The sequence below is a fragment of the Saimiri boliviensis genome, chromosome 14 (genome assembly GCF_048565385.1).
Source record: "Saimiri boliviensis isolate mSaiBol1 chromosome 14, mSaiBol1.pri, whole genome shotgun sequence".
Classification (NCBI taxonomy): Eukaryota; Metazoa; Chordata; class Mammalia; order Primates; family Cebidae; genus Saimiri; species Saimiri boliviensis.
The window spans coordinates 35,819,848-35,843,839 of NC_133462.1; the positions used below are offsets into that span (position 1 = coordinate 35,819,848).

Genomic DNA, 23,992 nt, shown 5'->3' on the forward strand with positions numbered 1-23,992 from the left:
GGTGTGGGCGAACGCTGGGGAGCCTCGGGGGGCTTCAGCCCTCCCTGCCTGCCCAGCCCCATTTCCTGCTAGATACCAGTACCTGAGCACCGCATACAGCCCCATCACCACGGAGACGCAGCGAGAGCGACAGAAGGGCCTCCCCCGCCAGGTCTTTGAGCAGGACACTTCTGGGGACGAGAGGTCCGGCCCTGAGGACTTGGTGAGGAAGTCCCTGGCTTGGGTCACTGCAGGGGTATGTGTGTAGGCTCCGGCCTCAGCTTTTGGTCACATGTGACAAGAAATGACCCAAACAGCCTTGAGCTCAAAAGGAATTACATCAGTCCCCACGAGTAAAAAGTTAGGGGTAGGCCGGGCATGGTGGCTCACACCTGTAATCCCAGCACTTTGGGAGGCCGAGGAGATCCAGACCATCCTAGTCAACATGGTGAAACCCCGTCTCTACTAAAAACACAAAAATTAGCCGGGTGTGGTGGCGGGTACCTGTCATCCCAGCTACTCAGGAGGCTGAGGCAGGAGAATCGCTTGAGCCAGGGAGTCAGAGGTTTCAGTAAGCCAAGATCATGCCATGGCACTCCAGCCTGGGCAACAGGGAGAGACTCCGTCTCGGAAAAAAAAAAAAAAAAAAAAGATACGTAGGGGTAATAATTATATAATTATAAGCATTTATTGAGTGTTTAGTATGTACTAAAGGTTTTATATGTATCCTTTCCTTTCATTCTGTGAGTCAGAGCAGCCATTACACCCAGGTAAGGAAACTGAGGCACAGCAAGGTTCTTAGAGGCCCTGAGCCTATATCTTGTCAATCAGCATTTACTAAGCACCTACTGTATACGAGTCATAATTATTCCAAGGATTATTGTTTTCATTATTATTATTTTGAGATGGAGTCTCGCGCTGTCACCCAGGCTGACTTGCAGTGGTGCAATCTCAGCTCACTGCAGCCTCCACCTCCCAGGTTCAAGCAATCCTCCCACCTCAGCCTCCTTAGTAGCTGGGATTACAGGCATGAGCCACCAGGCCTGGCTAATTTTGTTATTTTTAGATGTAGATAGGGAAACTGAGGCCCTTAGAGTTGCGGGTCAGAGACCCCGTGTCACAGAGCTGAGCTAGGATTTGATTCAGCACAGGAAGGTCAGGAAGAACTCTTCCCTCCCCTGGCAACAGTCCCAGGGAAGGCTCTCATTGGCCCAGCCCAGGCCCTTAGAGCCAATCCCTAGGGTGAGTAGATGTGTTCTGATTAGCCAAATAAGGATCACCTGAAGCCCCAAGTGTGGGATAAGGAGGAGCCTCCCCAACAATGGTAAAGGTTGGGGGGCTTGGTCAGGCACGGTGGCTCACGCCTGTAATCCCAGCACTTTGGAGGCCAAGGTGGGCAGATCACCAGGTCAAGAGATCAAGACCATCTTGGCCAACATGGTGAAACCCCGTCTCTACTAAAAATATAATACTTAGCTGGGTGTGGTAGTGGGTGCCTGTAGTCCCAACTACTCGAGACACTGAGGCAGGAGAATCACTTGAACTCGGGAGGCAGAGGTTGCAGTGAGCCAAGACTGTGCCACTGTACTCCAGCCTGGCGACTGGGCAAGACTCCGTCGCAAAAAAAAGTTGGGGTGCTCGCTAAAGTTTCTTGAAAGAGGGTAAGCAAAACCCCCAGGTAACCCTTACCGTGATGACCCTCACCCCCTGGCCCTCTATTTCCCCATCTCTAGAATGAGAATGAGGACACTCTCACCAGAAGTGGGGTGAGGGTGTATACAGTTGGCACTCAGTGCTTGTGCATTCTCTACTGGCAGGATGACTCCCGGCGCGGCTCGGGCTCCCCAGAAGACACCCCTCGAAGCAGCGGAGCCTCTAGCATCTTCGACCTGAGGAACCTGACAGCTGACTCACTGCTGCCCTCACTGCTGGAGCGAGCGGCCCCGGAAGATGTGGACCGGCACAATGAGGCCCTGCGTCGGCAGCACCGGCCCCCAGCCCTGCTCACGCTCTACCTCGCGCCTGACGAGGTGGGTGCCCCTTCCCAGATAATCAGCCGGCCAGAATTTACTGGGTGCCTATTGTATATTTTATGTTCATTCAATAGCTTCTACGGATGGACATCTACTATGTACCCCTATAAATAATCCAATCAGCATTTATTGGGCACCTACTGTATATCCTATGTTTATTCAATAGCTTCTATATGTGGACACCTATATACCCTTATATTTATCCAACCAGCATTTATTGGGTGCCTACTGTATACCCTACGCTTATTCAAGAACTTCTAGGCTGGACATGGTGGCTCATACCTGTAATCCCAGCAATTTGGGAGGATGAGGTGGGCAGGTTGCTTGAGGCCAGGCGTTCAAGAACAGCCAATATGGTGAAACCCCATCTCTACTAAAAATACAAATGTTAGTCAGGCATGGTGGCAGGTCCCTGTATTCCCAGCTACTTGGGAGGCTGAGGCATGAGAATCACCTGAACCCGGGAGGTGAAGGCTGCAGTGAGCCGAAATCACCCTCACTACACTCCAGCCTGGGCAACAGCAAAACTCTGTCTCAAAAAAAAAAAAAGTAGCTTCTGGCTGGGTGTGGTGGCTCATGCCTATAATTCCAGCACTTTGGGAGGCCAAGGCGGGTGAATCACCTGAGGTCAGGAGTTCGAGACCAGCTTGACCCATATGGTGAAACGCCGTCTCTACTAAAAATACAAAAATTAGCCAGGTTTGGTAGTGGGCACCTGAAATCCCAGCTACTCCAGAGGCTGAGCAGGAGAATCACTTGAACCTAGGAGGCAGAGGTTGTAGTGAATCAAGAGCACACCACTGCACTCCAGCCTGGGCAACAGAGCGAGACTCTGTCTCAAAAAAAAAAAAAATAGCTTCTTTATATGGACACCTACTTTATACCTCTATAGTTAGCTAACCAGCATTTATTGGACACCTACTGTATCCCCTATGTTTATTCAGTAGCTTTTATATGTGGACACATACTATCTACTCATACATTTATCCAATCATCAACACCACAGGAAAGGTAAAAAATAGAGAATAAATTTTTAAACATTATTTATCCAACAAGCATTTATTAGGTACCAACTGTATATCCCTATATTTATTCAATACACGAATGCCTACTATATAGTTCTCTATTTAATCAACCAATATTTATTGAGCACCTACCACATATGCCTTTATTTATCCAACCAACATTCATTTGGTACCTAGTATATACTCATTCCTGTGTTTGTATTTAGCCATTTATTGAGCACTTACTATATACGCCCATATTTATCCAATCAGTACTTATTGAGTGCCTTATTGGGTGTATATCCCTATATATCTCCAATCAACATGTATTGAATGCTTTCTGTATATGCTTATGTTCATCCAACCGACTTTTAGTAGGCACCTATTGTATACCTCTGTAATTATTTGACTAACATGTTTGGGTACCCACTGAATTATTAGCACTGGGGATATAGTCATGAATAGAGAGACCCAGTCCCTACCTTCAGAGTTTACTAGTGGAGGAGAGACCCCTCTTCTAGGAAATAACAACCCAGAGCAGCGCCATGATGAGGTGCTAGTCATCATCCTTTACAAGGTCCCCAGCGTCCCAGCCGCCATGGCTCATTACACCAGGCCACTGTGGGCACCTGGATGACGTGCCTGTTCAGGCCTCAGGGGTCAGGGAGGACTTCCGGGAGGAAGTGTTGGTTGAGCTGAGACCTGAACAATGAGCAGACATTGGCCAGACAAGGAGGAGCGGGAGAGGAAGGGCACTCCAGGCAGGGGAACAGCATGTTTGTAAAGGCTCAGAGGCAGGGGCGGAAAGCAGCTTAGTCAGGCTGGGGTAAAGCTGGTCTGAGGCTGGGCACTCCAGGCCCTTCCTGGAGGATGTCCCAGCTGCTCCCCCCCAGCCCCTGCCCCCGACTCTTGGCAGGATGAAGCTGTGGAACGCTGCAGCCGTCCAGAGCCACCCCGCGAGCACTTTGGACAGCGGATCTTGGTCAAGTGTCTGTCACTCAAGTAAGTGTACTGATGTGTCCCTCTTCTGAGAGGCATGAAAGGACCACATGGGCTCCAGTGGCGTACACACTACATGAGCAGTGCCATTATCATGTGCAGCCCTGTCACCTACAAGGCCACCTATGGCCACCACATACGCCTGTATTTATCCAACCAACATTTGCTTGGTACCCAGCGTATACTTCTGTGTTTGTATGTAGCCATTTATAGGGGGGAGTAAGACTTCCTTTTTCGTTATCCCAAGTTGCCAATCCTTAAGTGCCAATTGTGTGCCAGGATCGGCCCTCAGCCTCTCATATATATGAACCCACCTAATCTTCACCACAACCTCATGAAATGGGCACAGGTGGGGAAACTGAGGCACAGAGTGGTAACATTATCGTGCCAAGATCATATGACTTGGGAGGCTGGAGTCTGGCACTTGCCTACTCTGCTGCTGGGATCCGGGGTTTGGTAGGGAGGTTTTGGGGCGGGTGCTAGCGACCCTGGGCCTAGCTGTCAGCGGCCCAGGGCCCCCTCCACACCAGTCCCTGGGGAGCAGCAGAAGTGCGTGGGAACAGAGCTGAGCAGGATGTGGACTTGGACCTGAGCCTGGCCCTGCCTCTCCCCACCCGGAGTTCCTGCCTGGATTGGGGCAGGAAAGGGAGGCTCCATTCTGGCCTGAGGCCTGGGTGGGCCTCTTGCCCTAAACACAAGGATTGGGAACTGGCTCTGTGGGCTTATCCAGTCATTCAACAAATACTTATTGGCCTGGTGCGGTGGCTCACGCCTGTAATCCTAACACTTTGGGAAGCCGAGGCGGGCAGATCACCTGAGGTCAGGAGTGCAAGACCAGCCTGGCCAACATGGCGAAACCCCGTCTCTACTAAAAAAAACAAAAATTAGCCAGGCGAGGAGCAGGCACCTGTAATCTCAGCTACTCGGGAGGCTGAGGCAGGAGAATCGCTTGACCTGGGAGGCAGAGGTTGCAGTGAGCCAAAATTGTGCCACTGCCCTCCAGCCTCAAAAAATAAAAATTAAAAACAAACAAACAAAAAACACATACGAAGTCCCTACTGTATACAGGACACACAACCATGTGATGACCACACAGAGCCAGGATAAGACATGCTCAAAGTGCCTAGAGTCCTGGAGGAGGCTCCTGAACCAGCTTGAGGGGTGGAAGCGGGTATCTGGGACAGCTTCCCTGATAGGGGGATGTATACACAGAGACCCGAGGAGGAAGAGGAGCTGGCTGAATAGAGGGGTTAGAAGGGATGTAAGGGGCACACCACACGCAAAAGTGGGGAGACATGAGTGTTTAGGCACCCCTTCCTTCTGGAGATGGGGGAGTATGAGACTGAGCGTGGGGCGGGGCGGGGCCAGGATTTTGTGCTGGGCCCTGCTGCGGAGGCCAGGAGTGCCCAGTTTTTCAGTTTGGAGGTGTGTGGTGAGCCAGGGCCAGCAAGGTGGAGACAGAGAAGCAGGTATGGTGGCAATTCAGGTGAGCGAGATGGGAACTCCGTGCAAAGTGACAGTGGTGGCAGATGACACCCCAGAAAGGAGGGACAGGAAAGCCCAAAAGTTGAGATTTTCAAGATACGGGGATTGTTGAGCCCAGAACTGCTCCATACCAACTGAACAAGGGCTGTGGTGGTTGCAGGGAGGAGAAGCACTGTATGGGTTACTTACTGATGGTGTAGGAAAGGGGGAAAAAAAAAAACTTCAGTGCCTCAGTTTCCCCTTTGCAAAGTGAGAGGTACCTTTTCTGTAAGCCCTTAAGTGGCGGTTCCATGTGGCCCAGTGGGAGTCGGTGCCCCCCACGTTGGGTCTCAAGAGGGAGTGGGGTGTGTGGATGGCAGGGGGTGTCAAGGAGAGCCCCCGCCCTCCCACTTACTTCCAGGTTCGAGATTGAAATTGAGCCCATCTTTGGGATCTTGGCTCTGTACGACGTGCGGGAGAAAAAGAAGGTAGAAGCCCCTTTTTTCTCTTTCCTCCCCTTCCTCCTCCTTGTTGGGGGGCTGTGGGCTTCCTAGAGGTGGTGGCCCAGCTGCCTCTGGTGTCCCCAGATCTCAGAGAACTTCTACTTCGACCTGAACTCGGACTCCATGAAAGGGCTGCTTCGGGCTCATGGCACCCACCCCGCCATCTCCACCCTGGCCCGCTCCGCCATCTTCTCCGTGACCTACCCCTCGCCTGACATCTTCCTGGTCATCAAGGTGCCTGCTGGGGCTGGGCAAGGGGGTGGTAATGGTGAATGTCACTGGTTCAGTCCCTGGCTTCCCAGAATGAGAAAGATATATCACCAAGAAGGGTAATCAGGGCCGTTGTGGGAGAAGTACAGGCAGGGAGGAGGCCCCTGACCCAACTCAGGTGCGGAGAAATCACCGAGGGCTTCCAGGGAGAGGCAATAGGAGTGTCTGAGGGCCCATGAGGGTTCCAGGAGGCTGGGGAGCCGGGCGGAGGGGACAGAGGGTTTGAGCAGTGCCTCACTGGAATCATTCATCGGCCCCGCAGCTGGAGAAGGTGCTTCAGCAAGGGGACATCAGTGAGTGCTGTGAGCCTTACATGGTGATGAAAGAAGTGGACGCCGCCAAGGTAAGCGTGTGGCCGAACTAGGGGCAGGGCAGATCCCTGACTCAGCGGTCCTGGGATGCTGAGCTGGCAGGGGACGGGGATCTCCCCATAGAACAAAGAGAAGCTAGAGAAGCTGCGCCTGGCGGCCGAGCAGTTCTGCACCCGCCTGGGCCGCTACCGCATGCCCTTCGCCTGGACGGCCGTGCACTTGGCCAACATCGTGAGCAGCGCTGGGCAGCTGGACCGGGACTTGGACTCGGAGGGCGGTGAGGAGGCGGGGCTCGGGGCGGGGCTAAGGGGTGGGGCTGCCGGGCCTGGGGCGGGGCTACGGGGTCAGGAGGTGCGCCCTCTGCTGGCTGAACTGTGCCGCCCCTGAGTCTCCCAGTGTCATCTCGGTCCCCCGTTTGTTATTGTCACTGACTCCTCTAGAGCGCCGGCCAGCCTGGACGGACCGCCGCCGTCGGGGACCCCAGGACCGGGCGAGCAGTGGGGACGATGCCTGCAGCTTCTCTGGCTTCCGTCCGGCCACACTAACTGTCACAAACTTCTTTAAGCAGGTGTCCTACCCCGGGGCCAGGGACTCCCCCATTCCCCACTGGCCACATCATCCCTGGGGACCCCTAGCACCCTGGCCCAGTTTGACGGCAGCGGGTCCCATGTAGGAGGCTGAACGACTCAGCGATGAGGACCTCTTCAAGTTCCTGGCTGACATGAGGCGCCCATCGTCCCTGCTGCGGCGACTACGTCCTGTGACTGGTGCGTGGCACACCCTGTCCATACACAAGATGTGTACTCTCAGTCACTCAACAAACCTACGCCGACAGCACCTACTGTGCCAGGCCCCAGAAACCCAACGATGACCGTGATAGACAAATCCCTGTCCTCAGGGGCTGGCTGCACCTGCTAACGGGGACCACAGACAAGAAGCAGAATAAACGAGATGGCTATCCTGTCAGTAGGGGGCTAACAGCAGGGGACAGGCAGGAGTCCCGGGGACAGAGCTGATCAAATGTAGGGATAAGGCCGGGATGCAGTGGCTCAAGCCTGTAACCCCAACCCTTTGGGAGGCTGAGGCAGGAGAAGGGGCATTTGAGCCCAGGAGTTCAAGACCAGGCTGGGGGGGGCGGCCAGGTGCATTGGTTCATACCTGTAATCTCAGCACTTTGGGAGGCCGAGGTGGGTGGATCACCTGAGGTCAGGAGTTTGAGACCAGCCTGGCCAACATGGTGAAACCCCTTCTCTACTAAAAATATAAAAATTGGCCAGGAACGGTGGTTCAAGCCTGTAATCCCAGCACTTTGGGAGGCCGAGGCGGGTGGATCACGAGGTCAAGAGATCGAGACCAACCTGGTCAACATGGTGAAACCCCGTCTCTAAAAATACAAAAAATTAGCTGGGCATGGTGGCACGTGCCTGTAATCCCAGCTACTCAGGAGGCTGAGGCAGGAGAATTGCCTGAACCCAGGAAGCGGAGGTTGCAGTGAGCCGAGACCACGCCATTGCACTCCAGCCTGGGTAACAAGAGCGAAACTCTGTCTCGAAATAAATAACTAAATAAATAAAATAAAAAATAAAAATTAGCTGGGTGTGGTGGGTCACACCTGTAATCCCAGCTACCTGGGAGGCTGAGGCAGGAGAATCACTTGAATCTGGGAGGCAGAGGTCACAGTGAGCCAAGATCTCCAGCCTGGCAGAGGTTGCAGTGAGCACTCCAGCCTGGGCAACAGAGTTGAGGGCAATTTCTGTCCCTGGCATCTGAGGGACACAGCCCCAGTCCCCAGAGAACACTGTGGGAGACTCTGCCCTGACTTCACCATCCAGAGAGGGTGGGCTGGGCCAGGAGGCTCCCAGGCAGGTGCAGACCGGTTCTTCCCTCCCCAGCCCAGCTCAAGATCGACATTTCTCCAGCTCCTGAAAATCCCCACTTCTGCCTCTCCCCTGAGCTGCTTCATATCAAGCCCTACCCGGACCCCAGGGGCCGGCCCACCAAGGAGATCCTGGAGTTCCCTGCCCGAGAAGTCTACTCCCCCCATACCAGCTACAGGTACGGCCTCCGGGGCCCAGCTGGGCACTTAATGGGGGGTATTCCTGCATCATGCTGGGTGGGGTCTCCCTAAGCTGAGGACACACATAGACACCCCGAGTGAGATGCCACGACTCTGCTTTAATGAGGGGTGTATAGGCGTGAAAGGGTACACATCCTTCCTCCACCCCTCCGCAATGGGACTAGTCCTCCGCCTTTGTCCCGGCCCACGTCCGTCTCTGCTCTGTGCTCGGAAGTGGGGCCCGGCGCCCTGGCTGATCGCAGTGGACAGGCAGCGCCTCCCTGGAGGGGGGCCTCGTGGGGCATGGCAGTGTCCATTGCAGCATGACTGGTCCTCAGTTCCATCCAGGCAGGTTCAGGCTGGGAGCGCTGCTGTGTGGAGTCTGGGGAGGGAGATGTGGCTCAGCCCAGGTGAGGGGGCCCCTTTCTAGCTGCCCTGTGTGCCCCCCATCTAGCTGCCCCTCCTGCCAGACCCCCACCAGGCTCACCTCTCATGGATCTGTCGCAGCCGGTGCTGCTGTGCCACCATCTCCCGCCTCTGCCGCTGAATGTGGCCTGTGAGGGCCCAGAGGGTGTGGCTCTGCTTGTCGGCGTGAGCCTGTGGGGTTCAGAATGCAACCCTCAGCTGGCGGCCACCTCACTTCCCATCCCCTGACCCCCTTCCCAGGCCTCCCTGCTGTATGTGTGACCCAGCAAGTCATCAGTGCTCTTTGGCCTCAGTTTCCCTATCTGTAAAATTGGGATTAAATAGGACTTCATGGGGTGGTGATAAACATCGTATGGATTATTAAAGGGCATAAAACAGTGCTGGGTACTTATTGGATACTCACGAAATGTTAACAGTTTCTCTAGTAGTAAGAATTTATTGGCTGGGCACAGTGGCTCACACCTGTAATCATAGCACTTTGGGAAGCCAAGGCAGGCAGATCCTTTGAGGTCAGGAGTTCGATACCAGCCTGGCCAACATGGTGAAATCCTGTCTCTACTAAAAAATACAAAAATTAGTTGGGTGTGGCAGTGCACGCCTGTAATTCCAGCTACTCGGTAGGCTGAGGAAGGGGAATCGCTTGAACCCAGGAGGTGGAGGTTGTAGTGAGCCAAGATTGCACCACTGCACTCCAGCCTGGGCAACAGAGTGAGATTCCGTCTCAAAAAAAAAAAAAAAAAAAAAGAAAGAAAAAGAAAAAAAAGTGGCCGGGCGCGGTGGCTCAAGCCCGCCCGTAATCCCAGCACTTTGGGAGGCCAAGGCGGGTGGATCACGAGATCAAGAGATCGAGACCATCCTGGTCAACATGGTGAAACCCCGTCTCTACTAAAAGTACAAAAAATTAGCTGGGCATGGTGGCGCGTGCCTGTAATCCCAGCTACTCAGGAGGCCGAGGCAGGAGAATTGCCTGAACCCAGGAGGCGGAGGTTGCGGTGAGCCGAGATCGCGCCATTGCACTCCAACCTGGGTAACAAGAGCGAAACTCCCGTCTCAAAAAAAAAAAAAAAAAGGAATTGGCCAGGCGTGGTGGCTCACACCGGTGAACCCAGCACTTTGGGAGGCTGAGGCGGGCAGATCACAAGGTCAGGAGATCAAGACCATCCTGGCTATAAACCCCATCTCTACTAAAAATACAAAAAATTAGCTGATCATGGTGGTGTGTGCCTATAGTTTCAGCTACTTGGGAGACTGAGGCAGGAGAATTGCTTGAACCCAGGAGGCGGAGGTTGCAGTGAGCTGACATCGTGCCACTGCACTCCAGCCTGGGCGACAGAACGAGACTCCATCTAAAAAAAAAAAAAAAAATGATTGAGCACCAACTGTGCCCACCCCATGCTGGATATTTTACCTGCATTGAGTGCCTGGCTCTCCTGGGAGATATCAGGTGTTGCCCCTTATTTGCAAATGGGGAAACTGAGGCACACAAAAGGACATGGGTTTTGTCCGGGGATATGCTGGGTAGGGGCCATGGAGCTGAGAGGCTGATCTGGGAGGTCTTTGGGACTCAAGTTGCAGAAGCGAGTTCTGGCCAAGAATCAGGGTCTCAGCCCACTAGGGCTGGGGGAGACCCTTACCTTTAAGGCCTCCAATTCCTCGTAGGCATGCCCCAGCCAGGCGCGCCTCAGCTGGACTTCTAGTTGCCGCACACTGTCTTGTAGAACCTTCTGCGCCTGGGCCACCTCCCCCAGCACCTCAGCTGTGGCCTCTGCGTGCAGCTGCAGGATATCCTCCTCCTTCTGCTTAATAAACAGTGGGTCACTAGTAGGATGACCAACTCATCTTTGTGTACCGAAGACTTGCCTGATTTTATCACTGAAAATCTTGTATCCCAGGAATCCCCTCAGTCCAGGGCAAACCAGGATGACTGGTTACCCTAGACATAAACTCCACTTTGGACTCCTGGCCACCCCACAGTGTCCGAGCTATGGTGCCCACCTGAGTATCCAACAGGCTTGCTCGAAGTTCCTGGGCTGCCTCTCGGCCCTGGCTGACCTCCTGCCCCAGGAGTTCCACTGTGCGGCCGTAGAGACCCAGGTTGCGCCTGGCCTTGGCCAGCCGTGTCTCTGTGGTCCTGTACACACCATTGAGGGCCTGGCCCAGCTGCAGGGTCCCATGGAAGAGCAGGGTCAGCTCCTCATGGCGTGCCAGTTCTGTGCCGCCCCCAGGGGCCACTGAGGCAGGCCAGGCTACCATTGCCAGAGCCCACAGGAGGCACAGAGCGAGCACTGGCATGACGGAGGGTCTGAGTTTGCAGCCACAGCACTGCCACTGATGCCTTTTATGCCTCACACCCCGCCAATCCCCAGTCAATCGTTAACTGGCCAGCCGGGTGCCCCACATTGCACAAGGGCCTGGCGGTGGTGCGATAGTTGCATCAGGCGAATGTCCGGCTGGGCCATGCTGGGATCACGCTTCCTGGGGCTCAGGGCCAGGTGTGGGTGAGGGGCACTGGGAGAGGACGGGCTCCAGACCCTGCTGGGAGTTCCTGAGACTCACCGTGCTCGGCCTGTTTCTCCATCTATGAATAGGCATTGCAATGATGATGGTCATAATGGTAAAGAATTTATAAGTACTGATGGTTTGCCCAGAGCCATTCCAACTGCCATTACAATATCTGCTCGTTCCCCTTCCACACATTTGCCACACTGAGGGGGCTTTTATTGGCCTGGTTCGTGGCCAAGGGAGCAGGTGCAGGTGGCAGAGACTTTCCCAAGGTCACACAGCCTGATCCAAACCCTGCATATGCCTGGATCACCACTGACTGCCATTTTACTCCCTGGGTGACTGTGCAAGTACCTCAGTTTCCCTGTTTGTAAAATGGTGGTGATGTTAGTCCTGCTTCATGAGCTACTTGTAAGAAGTAAATGGGTTATTTCATGTTGAGTGCTTAGAATGGGGCCTGGCACACAGTAGGTGCAATTATTGTATTGTAGTAGTAGTGTGTGGTGCAATTATTGTCATTGCTGTTATTTTATCATCATCAGTATCATTACACAGGCTCAGCTGTGTAAAACCGAGTGCCCATTATACACACAGGGAAACTGAGGCCCAGAGAGGGGTCAAGGCTTGCACAGAGTTGCCCCTGAGGGAAGGAGGCAGGACTCTGACTCTGGCCTCAGTTTCCGCACCTGAGAAATAGGCCTCGTGACTCTAGTGACTTCCTGAGGGAAGGGCAGTCAGGCCCCTGGGTGCGGCTTAGGCTTGACCACTGGCCACATGAGCCACCTTGGAACTCTGGCCCTGAGTGCCTCGCTGTTCTCTGCCTTCTGTGTATCACTGTGCCCCGTGAGTGCCTCCAAGGTGCCTCTATTCCCTCCCTCTACCATGCTGTCCCCAATCTGTGCTTTGAGGGTGCTTACTTGTCCCCCACCCTCTGCCCTCTGTCCTATCTCCTACCTGATGCCTGTATGACCTCCTGCCTGGCCCTCAACGCCCCAGCCTCGTGACCCACTCTCCCCGGACAGTCTGTGCTCCCAGCCAGCCTTGTTCCATCAGCCCAGCCTTGTGTGTGTGCACCTTCAGGGGCCCTGTCCCTCTGACACCCCCGTCTCGTCCCCCACAGGAACCTGCTGTATGTGTACCCGCACAGCCTCAACTTCAGCAGCCGCCAGGGCTCCGTGCGCAACCTCGCCGTGCGAGTGCAGTACATGACAGGCGAGGACCCCAGCCAGGCCCTGCCGGTCAGTGGCTGCGCCCCAGGGGAGCGGGGCAGGGCGTCCCCCGTGGATCCCTCATGCATCCACTCCTGCAGGCCATCTTTGGCAAGTCCAGCTGCAGTGAATTTACCCGTGAGGCCTTCACACCGGTGGTCTACCACAACAAGTATGTAGGGGACACATGAGGACCTTTGGGGTACCCCTGGGGGTAGGAAGATGTCCCTTATATCTACACATGGGGCAGCACTGATGGGAATACAGGATGAAGGGAGGAGGAAGCTCCCAGAGTGCTAATCAGGGGAACTGAGGCAGAGAGCAGGAACAGCGGAACCCACAGCAATGAGGGGGTGGCACAGAAGATGCAGCGGGGCAGACAGTGGGGACCCCAGCCCCAAGCAGATCCCCCCAGCCCGATTCCGCCAGGTCCCCCGAGTTCTACGAGGAGTTCAAGCTGCGTCTTCCAGCCTGCGTGACGGGGAACCATCACTTGCTGTTCACCTTCTACCACGTCAGCTGCCAGCCCCGGCCGGGCACTGCCCTGGAGACGCCTGTGGGCTTTACTGTGAGCTGTCCCCTCCCTAACTCCCCCAGAGCCCTCCTCATCCCCAAGCCTGGCCACAGACCTGACCCCCAGCCTCTCCCCAGTGGATCCCACTGCTGCAGCACGGCCGCCTGAGGACCGGCCCCTTCTGTCTCCCGGTGTCCGTGGACCAGCCGCCACCCAGCTATTCCGTGCTCACACCCGATGTATGTGCCCCGGAGCTCCTGCTGCCAATGCACAGTCCCGAGAAGCCCTCCCAAGTCACCTGCCTTTCTTCCTGTCCATCCTGAGAGGCTGGTTGTCCTCTGCTGCATAGCTCATCACCCCGTTAGTGCCTAGCTGTGTCCTAGCTGTCCACGAAGATTCCCGTCGCCTCTCTGCTCCATTCTCACTTTAGTCACCTGATCGCTGTCCCCGGCCCCCTTAATACCTTGTCATTCCCCACGAGTGCACCATCGTTAATGCCCCAAGGCTGTGAATCCTCCCATGCCATTTCCTGACCTACAAGATGATTATTCATTCACCCTGTGTCTCCGTGCTCCATCCCCCTCCTTGGCATGTGGGTTTCCAGCCTGCCCAGTGGACCCCCTCAGTCTCCTGGGACCAGGGCTGGGGCCAGGGTGCTTGGCTGCACCCCCCTACCCAGCCTGGGCTACACTCCGGCCACAGTGTCGCAATGGCTGGGGCTGCTGGGTGACCTGATCAGTCAGGCAGGGTGACCAGTGCCCACGCGGGGCCTCCCTCCCACAGGTGGCGCTGCCGGGCATGCGCTGGGTGGACGGTCACAAGGGCGTGTTCAGTGTGGAGCTCACGGCCGTGTCCTCTGTGCACCCCCAGGTACGGGGTGGGGCGGGAACCCAGGAGTCCTGCCCTGCTCCCCTCTTGCCTGTCCTAGGATTGAGTAACAGTTGCCAGTGGCGAGGTCTGGCCTCGCACCGTGGACGTGACTTTGGTCAGCTGGTTCCAGCTTACAGGGAATCTGCTGATTCAGACGGGGGGTGATCTTCGTCCCCTGGGGCCCCACCCTGCTCACCCCACATCCCTACCCAGGACCCCCACCTGGACAAGTTCTTCACTCTGGTGCACGTCCTGGAGGAGGGGGCCTTCCCATTCCGGCTCAGGGATGCTGTGCTGAGCGAGGGTAACGTGGAACAGGAGCTGCGGGCCAGTCTTGCGGCCCTGCGCCTGGCCAGCCCTGAACCCCTCGTGGCCTTCTCCCACCACGTGCTGGACAAGCTCGTGCGTCTGGTCGTCAGGCCCCCGATCATCAGTGGCCAGATTGGTGAGCGACTTTGGCCCCAGATCTGTCTCTCCTTCCAGCACATGGCTTCTCCGTCCTGAGGAGCTCTTCTGTAAGCCCATTGACCTCTCTGGCCATTTTCCTTACTTGAGCAGCGACCCCCAGCCCCCTGTACCCAGAGAAGGTCTTCTGTGACCCTTTAATGGGTCATGATCCCACGAATCCTGATGTCTCTATATTTGGAAAGTGGGCGGGGAGGGGAGAGGCCTTGGGCCCTGGAACCTGACCTCTGCTTGCCCCACAGTGAACCTGGGCCGTGGAGCCTTTGAAGCAATGGCCCATGTAGTCAGCCTTGTCCACCGGAGCCTGGAGGCAGCCCAGGATGCCCATGGCCACTGCCCACAGCTGGCCGCCTACATTCACTATGCCTTTCGACTGCCTGGCACTGAGCCCAGCCTCCCGAGTGGTGAGTGTTTGTAGAAAACCCTGGGAGACAAGAGCTATGTGGGAGAAGAGGCCAGGTGTGGTGGATCACGCCTGTAATCCCAGGACTTTAGGAAGCTGAGGTGGATGGATCATTTGAGGTCAGGAGTTCGAGATCAACCTGGCCGACATGGTGAAACCCTGTCTACTAAAAATACAAAAATTAGCCAGGGCCAGGCATGGTGGCTCATGCCTGTAATCCCAGCACTTTGGGAGGCTGAGGCAGGTGGATCACTTGAGGAGTCAGGAGTTTGAGACCAGCCTGGCCAACATGGTGAAACCCTGTCTCTACTAAAAATACAAAAATTAGCTGGTCGTGGTGGTGGTGGGTGCCTGTAATCCCAGCTACTAGGGAGACTGAATTGAACCCAGGAGGCGGACATTGCAGTGAGCCGAGACCATGCAGCTGCACTCCAGCCTGGGTGACAGAGTGAGACTCCATCTCAAAAATAATAATAATAATAATAATAATTAGTCAAGCAGGGTAGCACACATTTGTAGTCTCAACTACTCAGGAGGCTGAGGCAGAAGAATCACTTTTACCTGGGAAATGGAGGTTGCAGTGAGCTGAGATCGCACCACTCCACTCCAGCCCGGATGACAGAGTGAGACTCTGTTTCAAAAAAAGAAAAAAAAAGAATGAAAGAGACATCTGGCAGAAGAGCATCCAGGTAGTGAGAATAACACGTGCAAAGGCCCTGAGGCCTCACAGGCCTTAGCTGGTTTGGGCAACTCGAAAGAGAGGCAATGTCTTGCCCACTTTTACCCCGTCCCTGGGGTGGGGTCTCTGTTTGTTTGGCTGGAAAGTGATTCAGACAGTCAGCAAGCCTCTTCAGTAGCTTGGAGTAGGGGCTGAAGCTGAGCTGCCTGGATGTGAATCCTGGCTCTGCTGCCTACAATCTCTATAACCTTGAGCAAGTGACGTCACTTCTCTGAACCTGGTTTTCCTTTTATAAAATAGGGATTATAATAGTATCCACCTCATGGGGACACTGGTAGTAGTAAGTGACATAGTAATGCACACGAAATGCTTAGCACATAGTGAACACTCAATTCTGCTGGATTTTTTTTTAATTTCCCAAAAACAAAAACAAAAAAATACTACCTCCTATGTGTCAGGATTATTCTCAGGATATTTTTTCTTTCTTCTTCTTTTTTTTTTTTAAGTCAGGGTCGACCGGGCATGGTGGCTCAAGCCTGTAATCCCAGCACTTTGGGAGGCCGAGGCGGGTGGATCATGAGGTCAAGAGATCGAGACCATCCTGGTCAACATAGTGAAACCCCGTCTCTACTAAAAATGCAAAACATTAGCTGGGTATGGTGGCGCGTGCCTGTAATCCCAGCTACTCAGGAGGCTGAGGCAGTAGAATTGCCTGAACCCAGGAGGCAGAGGTTGCAGTGAGCCGAGATCGCGCTGTTGCACTCCAGCCTGGGCAATAAGAGTGAAACTCCGTCTCAAAAAAAAAAAAAAAAAAAAAAAAGAGTCAGGGTCAGCCGGGTGCGGTGGCTCATGGCTATAATCCCAGCACTTTGGGAGGCCGAGACGAGTAGATTGCCTGAGGTCAGGAGTTTGAGACCAGCCTGGCCAACATGGCGAAACTCTTCCTCTACTAGAAATATAAAAGCTGGGCATGGTGGTGCACGCTTGTAATCCTAGCTACTCAGGAGGCTGAGGTAGGAAAATTGCTTGAACCTGGGAGGCAGAGGTTGCAGTGAGCCAAGATCAAACCGCTGCACTCCAGCTTGGATGACAAGAGCAAAACTCTGTCTCAACACAAAAAAAGAGTCAGGGTCTTACTCTGTTGGCCAGGCTTGAGTGCCAGAGTGTAGTGTCATGATCATAACTCACTGATGCCTTAAACTCCTGGCCTCAAGTAATACTGTTGCCTCAGCCTCTCCAAGTAGCTGGAACCACAGACATGCACCACCACGCCTGGATAATTTTTTCTTTCTTTTTTTTTTTTTTTGAGACTGAGTTTCGCTCTTGTTACCCAGGCTGGAGTGCAATGGTGCGATCTCGGCTCACCGCAACCTCCGCCTCCTGGGTTCAGGCAATTCTCCTGCCTCAGCCTCCTGAGTAGCTGGAATTACAGGCACGTGCCACCATGCCCAGCTAATTTTTTTTTTGTATTTTTAGTAGAGACGGGGTTTCACCATGTTGACCAGGATGGTCTCGATCTCTCGACCTCGTGATCCACCCGCCTCGGCCTCCCAAAGTGCTGGGATTACAGGCTTGAGCCACCGCGCCTGGCCTAATTTTTTCATTCATTTTTTGTAGGGACAGAGTCTCGCGATGTTGGCTGGGCTGGGCTTGAACTCGGGCTCAAGCAGTCCTCCCAGCTCGGCCTCCCAAAGTACTGAGATTGTAGGCATGAGCCGCTGTACAAGGCCTATCCTCAGTTTTTCAATACCCCCCACATCCCTGTGAGGCAGCAGCGATTATACCCGTGTTATAGATGAGGAACCTGGAAGCTCAGAGAAGAAAAGTGATTTTGCAAAGATTAGCTGAGTAGGAAGGGACTGAGAGGTGTCACATCAGGTGGGTGGGTCGTTGACCCTATTCATTCCATCCTCAGGGGCCCCTCCAGTGACAGTACAGGCTGCTACACTGGCCCGTGGCTCTGGTCGCCCCGCCAGCCTCTACCTGGCCCGTTCCAAGAGCATCAGCAGCAGCAACCCCGACCTCGCCGTGGCCCCTGGCTCTGTGGATGATGAGGTTTCCCGCATCCTGGCCAGCAAGGTAGGGCAACGGGGGCCCTGGAATCTCCAGCCTCAGTGGTGGTGGCTGCCACCTGGGTGGGCAAAGAATCTCTGTTGAGGAAGCACGGGAAACAACAGAGATGGTAACATGGATGAAGGCTTAACTCTGGGCAGTAGAGTTGGGCTGGGCTCTCACAGGCTGTGGGATATGAGTCAGACTTTGTACTGAATTCTGTACTCCACGACTGACCCGAGGGTGGGTGGTGGAACTTGGCGTGGCTGAACAAAGAGCAGCGTGTACCTAGTGTAACAGGTGCATATACACATCACCCATGCATATACCTGCACAGGTGCTTGTACACATTCACCCCAGGCATATACCTACACAGATGCGTATACACATTTACCCCACACATATGCCTGCACAGGTGTGTATACACATTCACCCCACACGTGTACCTGCACAGGTGCGTATACACATTCACCCCACGCGTGTACCTGCCCAGGTGCTTGTACACATTCACCCCATGCATGTACCTGCACAGGTGCCTATACACATTCACCCCAGGCATATGCCTGCATAGATGCATATACACATTCACCCCACGCATACGCCTGCACAGGTGCTTGTACACATTCACCCCACACATATACCTACACAGATGCGTATACAGATTTACCCCACACATATGCCTGCACAGGTGCGTGTACACATTCATCCCACACGTGTACCTGCACAGGTGCGTATACACATTCACCCCATGCATGTACCTGCCCAGGTGCTTGTACACATTCACCCCATGCATGTACCTGCACAGGTGCCTATACACATTCACCCCAGGCATATGCCTGCATAGATGCGTATACACATTCACCCCACGCATACGCCTGCACAGGTGCTTGTACACATTCACCCCACGCATATACCTGCATAGGTGCATGTACACATTCACCCCAGGCATATACCTGCATAGGTGCGTATACACATTCACCCTACGCATATGCTTGCACAGGTGCATATACACATTCACCCCACGCATATGCCTGCACAGGTGCGTGTACACATTCACCCCACGCATATGCCTGCACAGGTGCCCGTACACATTCATCCCACGCATATGCCTGCACAGGTGCATGTACACATTCACCCCACCCATATGCCTGCACAGGTGCGTGTACACATTCACCCCACGCATATGCCTGCACAGGTGCCCGTACACATTCATCCCACGCATATGCCTGCACAGGTGCGTATACACATTCACCCCGCGCATATGCCTGCACAGGTGCCCGTACACATTCACCCCGCGCATATGCCTGCACAGGTGCGTGTACACATTCACCCCACGCATATGCCTGCACAGGTGAGTGTACACATTCACCCCACGCATATGCCTGCACAGGTGAGTGTACACATTCAACCCACCCATATGCCTGCACAGGTGAGTGTACACATTCAACCCACCCATATGCCTGCACAGGTGCCCGTACACATTCACCCCACGCATATGCCTGCACAGGTGCGTGTACACATTCACCCCACGCATATGCCTGCACAGGTGCGTGTACACATTCACCCCACGCATATGCCTACACAGGTGCCCGTACACATTCACCCCACGCATATGCCTGCACAGGTGCGTGTACACATTCACCCCGCGCATATGCCTGCACAGGTGCGTGTACACATTCACCCCGCGCATATGCCTGCACAGGTGCATGTACACATTCAACCCACCCATATGCCTGCACAGGTGCGTGTACACATTCACCGCACGCATATGCCTGCACAGGTGTGTGTACACATTCACCCCCACACATATACCTGCACAGATGCGTGTACACATTCACCCCACGCATACGCCTGCACAGATGCTTGTACATATTCACCCTATGCTTGTATGTACATGGGTCCATGTACACATTCACCTCATGCATATACATATACAGGTGTGTATACACAAGCATCCCATGCACAGACATACAGGGGTGTGTATGCATGCACACACACACGCACATACACAGGTATGTATAGGCATGCACCTGATGCACCTACATACATGTGCACATTTTTCAGAATTTTATGTGGGTGCACACGTGGGCACATGTATGGTCCAGAACTGTGTTCACACTTGGTGTTTCATGCTGCTTTCCCTGCCCTCCACTGGGGATGCTACCACTTCTCCGTGTATCTCCAGGGCATCGATCGTTCACACTCCTGGGTGAATTCTGCTTATGCTCCAGGAGGCAGTAAGGCTGTGCTGCGACGGGCGCCCCCTTATTGTGGGGCCGACCCCAGACAGGTGCCCTTCCTACCTGTTCCTGCACTCATGTGACACCACCTCAGCATGAGCTCCTCCCACCTTTTTGGCTGCATCTGACTAACCTCGGGGCGGCTGCCTGAAGGAGGTAGCAGACCCATCTCCTGCCTTTGTTTGGGGCTGAGAAGTCTGTGTTTAGACTGACTGGATCATCTTAACTGGCCTTTTGCTGCCACATAGGCCACAGTCTCAGGTAGAGACAGAAGGCACATGGGTGATATGCAAATAGCATGCAAATGAACTGCAAATCCAGTCACCCACCACCTCACTGCCCTGCATGCCCTGTTCACCTCCCTTTAATCCACCCCGTTCATGGGACTCTCAAAGGGCTGGAATTGAGCCTGTTGGCTTCCCTATCCCGTTTTAGACAAAGAGCTCCCCTTACCCTGCCTTTTTCCAGGTACCTGGTGTGGTGGGGGGTGGGCTTTGCCTTCAAACAGACCTGGGTTCAAGTCCTAGCTCTGCTATGAGCTCACCCTATGCTCTGAGCAGTTGGATGCATCTTCCTGAGCCTCAGTTTCCTCATTTGTAAAATGAAATAACACTCCAAATGTTCAGATGCAGTTTGGGCTCACTAAAGTGTTCCCCCAGCAGCCCTGAGCCTGTGCTTGAGTTAGGGCTGAGGACGCCGCCAGCGGGATTTTGTTGGGATGATGGGTTCTTGGTCTGGCCTTGACCCTGAACTTCTAGCTAGCTGGAGAAAGAGACGTGGATCAAACAAATGGATAAGTATATAATCACACAGCATGGAAAGGAAGCCAATAGCACCCGAGTGCCAGCTTCCCTCTGGGTGGTCTTGGGGGCCTCTCCACGGGGGAGACATTTTTTGCTGGGACCTGAAGGGCGAGATAGAGTCAGCTAGGGAAGGGTGCGTGGGTGTGGGTATTCCAAGCAGAGGGCAAGGCACATAGAAATATTGGGACCAAGGTCAGAGGGCCGTAGGCAGGGAGAGGAGGCCACAGGGCTTGCTTCCTTACACACTTGGCCCTGGGACCTACTGCAGCTCTGTGCCCATCAGCAAGACAACCTGTACCCTATGACAGGCCCAGGGGACCATTAGCAGAGCAAGCAGGGGACCTTAGAGCAGTCATTTCCTTGGATTGCTGGGAATCTGGAAATCTGGGTGACAGGGGCTGGGCCTTTTCAATGGAAGGCCCTCCTGGTGCACACTGAGCAGTCAGGGCATGGCTGTGGCTGGGGTAGCTGGACAGAGCCCTCAAGGGTCAAGAGTAGGTCCCAGGGCTGGGTCAGCTCCGTCATCAGACCTCTTCTTCCTGCGAGCAGCCTCACCTCCCAGCCAGCGAAGGAGGAAGCAAGAGTGGAGCTTGAACAACTCTGCCCAAACCCATTTCACAGATGGGGACACTGAGGCTCAAGCCAGGCTCGGCCAGGCTCGGCCAGGGCCAGGCTTAGAACCCTGGGCTCTCTCTGCTTTTCCTGGCACCTCATCCACATCTCACCTCCTCTGTCCTCATCTTCCTGCATCATCTTTCTCTTCTTTACTCATCTTATGTTTAACCCTCTGTCTCCACACACCCTCCTCCACCTCTGCGCCCTCCTCTCTGTCCGCTATGCTCACTAACTCAGTCACACTCTGCCCCTCATCCGCACTCACCCTCACCTCCACTGGCCACACACGTTCTTGCTGTCAACACTGATTTCATCTCCTCTACCTTCGCCCCGCCTGCCAGGCACCCATTCCCAGCCTTCCTGTGTTCTCAGTCCTGCTCCATCCACACTCCTCCTGCCTGTTTTGGTCACACTGCTTTGTCACACACCACCTTACTGTGTTTTCATTGCTATTCTCACCTCCTCCATCACATTCTTTTTTTGTGAGATGGAGTCTTGCTCTGTCACCCAAGCTAGAGTGCAGTGATACAATCATAGCTCGCTGCAACCTCCCAGTCCCAGGGTCAAACAGTCCTCCTGCCTTGGCCTCTTGAGTAGCTGGGACTACAGGCACACACCACCAGCATTTTTTTTTCTTTTTTTTGAGCTGGAGTTTCCCTCTTGTTACCCAGGCTGGAGTGCAATGCACAATCTCGGCTCACCGCAACCTCGGCCTCCCAGGTGCAAGCGATTCGCCTGCCTCAGCCTCCTGAGTAGCTGGGATTACAGGCACACGCCGCCACGCCCGGCTAATTTTTTGTACTTTTAGTAGAGACGGGGTTTCTCCATACTGGTCAGGCTGGTCCCGAACTCCCGACCTTAGGTGATCCACCCGCCTCAGCCTCCCAAAGTGCTGGGATTACAGGCATGAGCCACAGCGCCCAGCCTACTTTTATTTATATATACATATACACATATTTAGTAGAGTCCGTGTCTCACTATGTTGCCCAGGCTGGTCTTAAACTCTAGGGTTCAAGCAGTCCTCCTGCCTCAGCTTCCCAAAGTGCTGGGATGACAGGTATTGAGCCACCCTCCCAGCCTCACATTCCTCTCCCACGCCCACACGCCTTGATCTTGACTCCTCAGCTGTCTCCAGCTCCTCCTTTGTTTGTCCCTGCCCCCACTGCCTTGTCTACCCCCACAGCACCCTGGCCATGCCAACCAGCCTCCCATACCCACACACGCCCACCCATCTCATCCCGGCCTGCCCCCACTGCCCGTCCGTGGCCCCATCCCATCCTTGTGGAAGCATTTCTTTCTCTCTTTTCACACTGACCCACCTCCTTTCCCCAATCCCCGTCTGCGTGGACACATCTCTCCTCCAGCCACGTAGCCCTCCCCTCATCCACACTAACCCTCTCCTCGCCATCACATCCCATCGTAGGCCACCGACCGCATCTCTAGCCGAGCCTCCTCCTACCTCGAGGGCTCCTCCTCGGCCCCACCAGCCACCCAGCCGAGACCCACTGTGCAGAAGGTAGTGGGGGGAGGGATGGATGACTCCATTTGTGTCCCAGCCCCCAGCAAAGGGGTCCAGTGTTCCTCCCCCATCCAGAGCCCAGGGAAAGGGCATGTCGGCTCCTCTGGCCCCTCTCCTCCTGCGTCACTGCTGTTGCACTAACCCAAGCCCGGCAGCTGCATCCTCCCCTGGCATGCCGTCCAGAGGGGTTCGGGAGGGGGTGGTGCCTGGCGCTCTGTGACCCCTGCCTCTGTCCCCAGCTGCTTCATGAGGAGCTGGCTCTGCAGTGGGTGGTGAGCAGCAGTGCTGTGCGCGAGGCCATCCTCCAGCATGCCTGGTTCTTCTTCCAGCTCATGGTGAGAACCCCTTCTCCCTCTGGTGGCAAGATACCCCCAAGAAGAGCCCCTTCCTTTTTTTTTTTTTTTTTGAGATGGGGTCTTGCTATGTTGCCCAGGCTGGAATGCAGTGGCTATTCACAGGCACAATCCCACTATTGATCGGCATTGGTCAGCACAGGAGTTTTGACCTGCTCCGTTTCTGACCTGGGCTGTTTCATCCCTCAGGCAACCTGGTGGTCTCCTGCCCCCGGGAGGTCACCATATTGATGCTGAACTTAGTGCGAACACACGGTCAGCATAGCGCACTACAGCCCAGAACTCCTGGGCTCAAGTGATCCTCCAGCCTCAGCCTCCCGAGTAGCTGGGACTACAGGCATGTGCCACTGCCCCCGGCACCCCTTCCTTTTTTAAGAGAGAGGGCCCCTGAGATTGCAGCTGAGATATTTGAGAAATGGCCCCAAGAGACCCTTCCCACTCCTAAAGAGATGAGAGGTACTTAAGGTGGTGTCTCCCTGGAGAGACTGCAGCTGAAACCCCCTTCAGTGAGAGACAGCCCCCCTTCCCTATGAGCCTCTTTAGGGACAGAAACCATTAAGAGATCCTCACCCAGACAGGAGACCTCCATCCTGCAAGAGATATTCCTTGATAGAAAGGGAAAGCTGTGCCGGGCGCAGTGGCTCATGCCTGTAATCCCAGCAATTTGGGAGACTGAGGTAGGTGGATCACCTGAGATCAGGAGTTCAAGACCATCCTGGCCAAC

General features: G+C 54.6%; 2 protein-coding genes across 6 annotated transcripts in view; one reads left to right on the plus strand and one right to left on the minus strand.

Annotated features, from left to right (window-relative positions):
- DOCK6 (dedicator of cytokinesis 6) overlaps nucleotides 1-23,992 on the plus strand; it is a 64,529-nt gene that overhangs the window by 12,452 nt on the left and 28,085 nt on the right. Inside the window, exons 5-25 of one of the 5 annotated variants that reach the window (XM_039465450.2) lie at nucleotides 73-202; nucleotides 1,797-2,009; nucleotides 3,933-4,018; nucleotides 5,901-5,967; nucleotides 6,067-6,216; nucleotides 6,515-6,595; nucleotides 6,687-6,840; nucleotides 7,004-7,131; nucleotides 7,237-7,330; nucleotides 8,456-8,618; nucleotides 12,668-12,785; nucleotides 12,857-12,927; nucleotides 13,185-13,323; nucleotides 13,407-13,508; nucleotides 14,053-14,139; nucleotides 14,353-14,584; nucleotides 14,847-15,008; nucleotides 17,602-17,765; nucleotides 19,924-20,028; nucleotides 22,820-22,912; nucleotides 23,155-23,250. In XM_039465450.2, coding sequence (XP_039321384.2) covers nucleotides 73-202; nucleotides 1,797-2,009; nucleotides 3,933-4,018; nucleotides 5,901-5,967; nucleotides 6,067-6,216; nucleotides 6,515-6,595; nucleotides 6,687-6,840; nucleotides 7,004-7,131; nucleotides 7,237-7,330; nucleotides 8,456-8,618; nucleotides 12,668-12,785; nucleotides 12,857-12,927; nucleotides 13,185-13,323; nucleotides 13,407-13,508; nucleotides 14,053-14,139; nucleotides 14,353-14,584; nucleotides 14,847-15,008; nucleotides 17,602-17,765; nucleotides 19,924-20,028; nucleotides 22,820-22,912; nucleotides 23,155-23,250 — 2,635 coding nt within the window. Of the gene's footprint in view, nucleotides 1-56; nucleotides 203-1,796; nucleotides 2,010-3,932; nucleotides 4,019-5,900; nucleotides 5,968-6,066; nucleotides 6,217-6,514; nucleotides 6,596-6,686; nucleotides 6,841-7,003; nucleotides 7,132-7,236; nucleotides 7,331-8,455; nucleotides 8,619-12,667; nucleotides 12,786-12,856; nucleotides 12,928-13,184; nucleotides 13,324-13,406; nucleotides 13,509-14,052; nucleotides 14,140-14,352; nucleotides 14,585-14,846; nucleotides 15,009-17,601; nucleotides 17,766-19,923; nucleotides 20,029-22,819; nucleotides 22,913-23,154; nucleotides 23,251-23,992 lie in introns of all 5 variants that reach the window. The other 4 variants (XM_010329529.3, XM_039465453.2, XM_074384613.1 and 1 more) reach the window with 4 other exon arrangements.
- Nucleotides 8,701-11,377, minus strand: ANGPTL8 (angiopoietin like 8). The gene is made up of 4 exons (XM_010329528.3): nucleotides 11,041-11,377; nucleotides 10,680-10,841; nucleotides 9,107-9,216; nucleotides 8,701-9,001 (listed from the first exon to the last, which is right to left on the minus strand). Exons 1-4 carry the CDS (start codon nucleotides 11,335-11,337, stop codon nucleotides 8,974-8,976), a joined length of 597 nt encoding a protein of 198 aa, XP_010327830.1. The 5' UTR covers nucleotides 11,338-11,377; the 3' UTR covers nucleotides 8,701-8,973.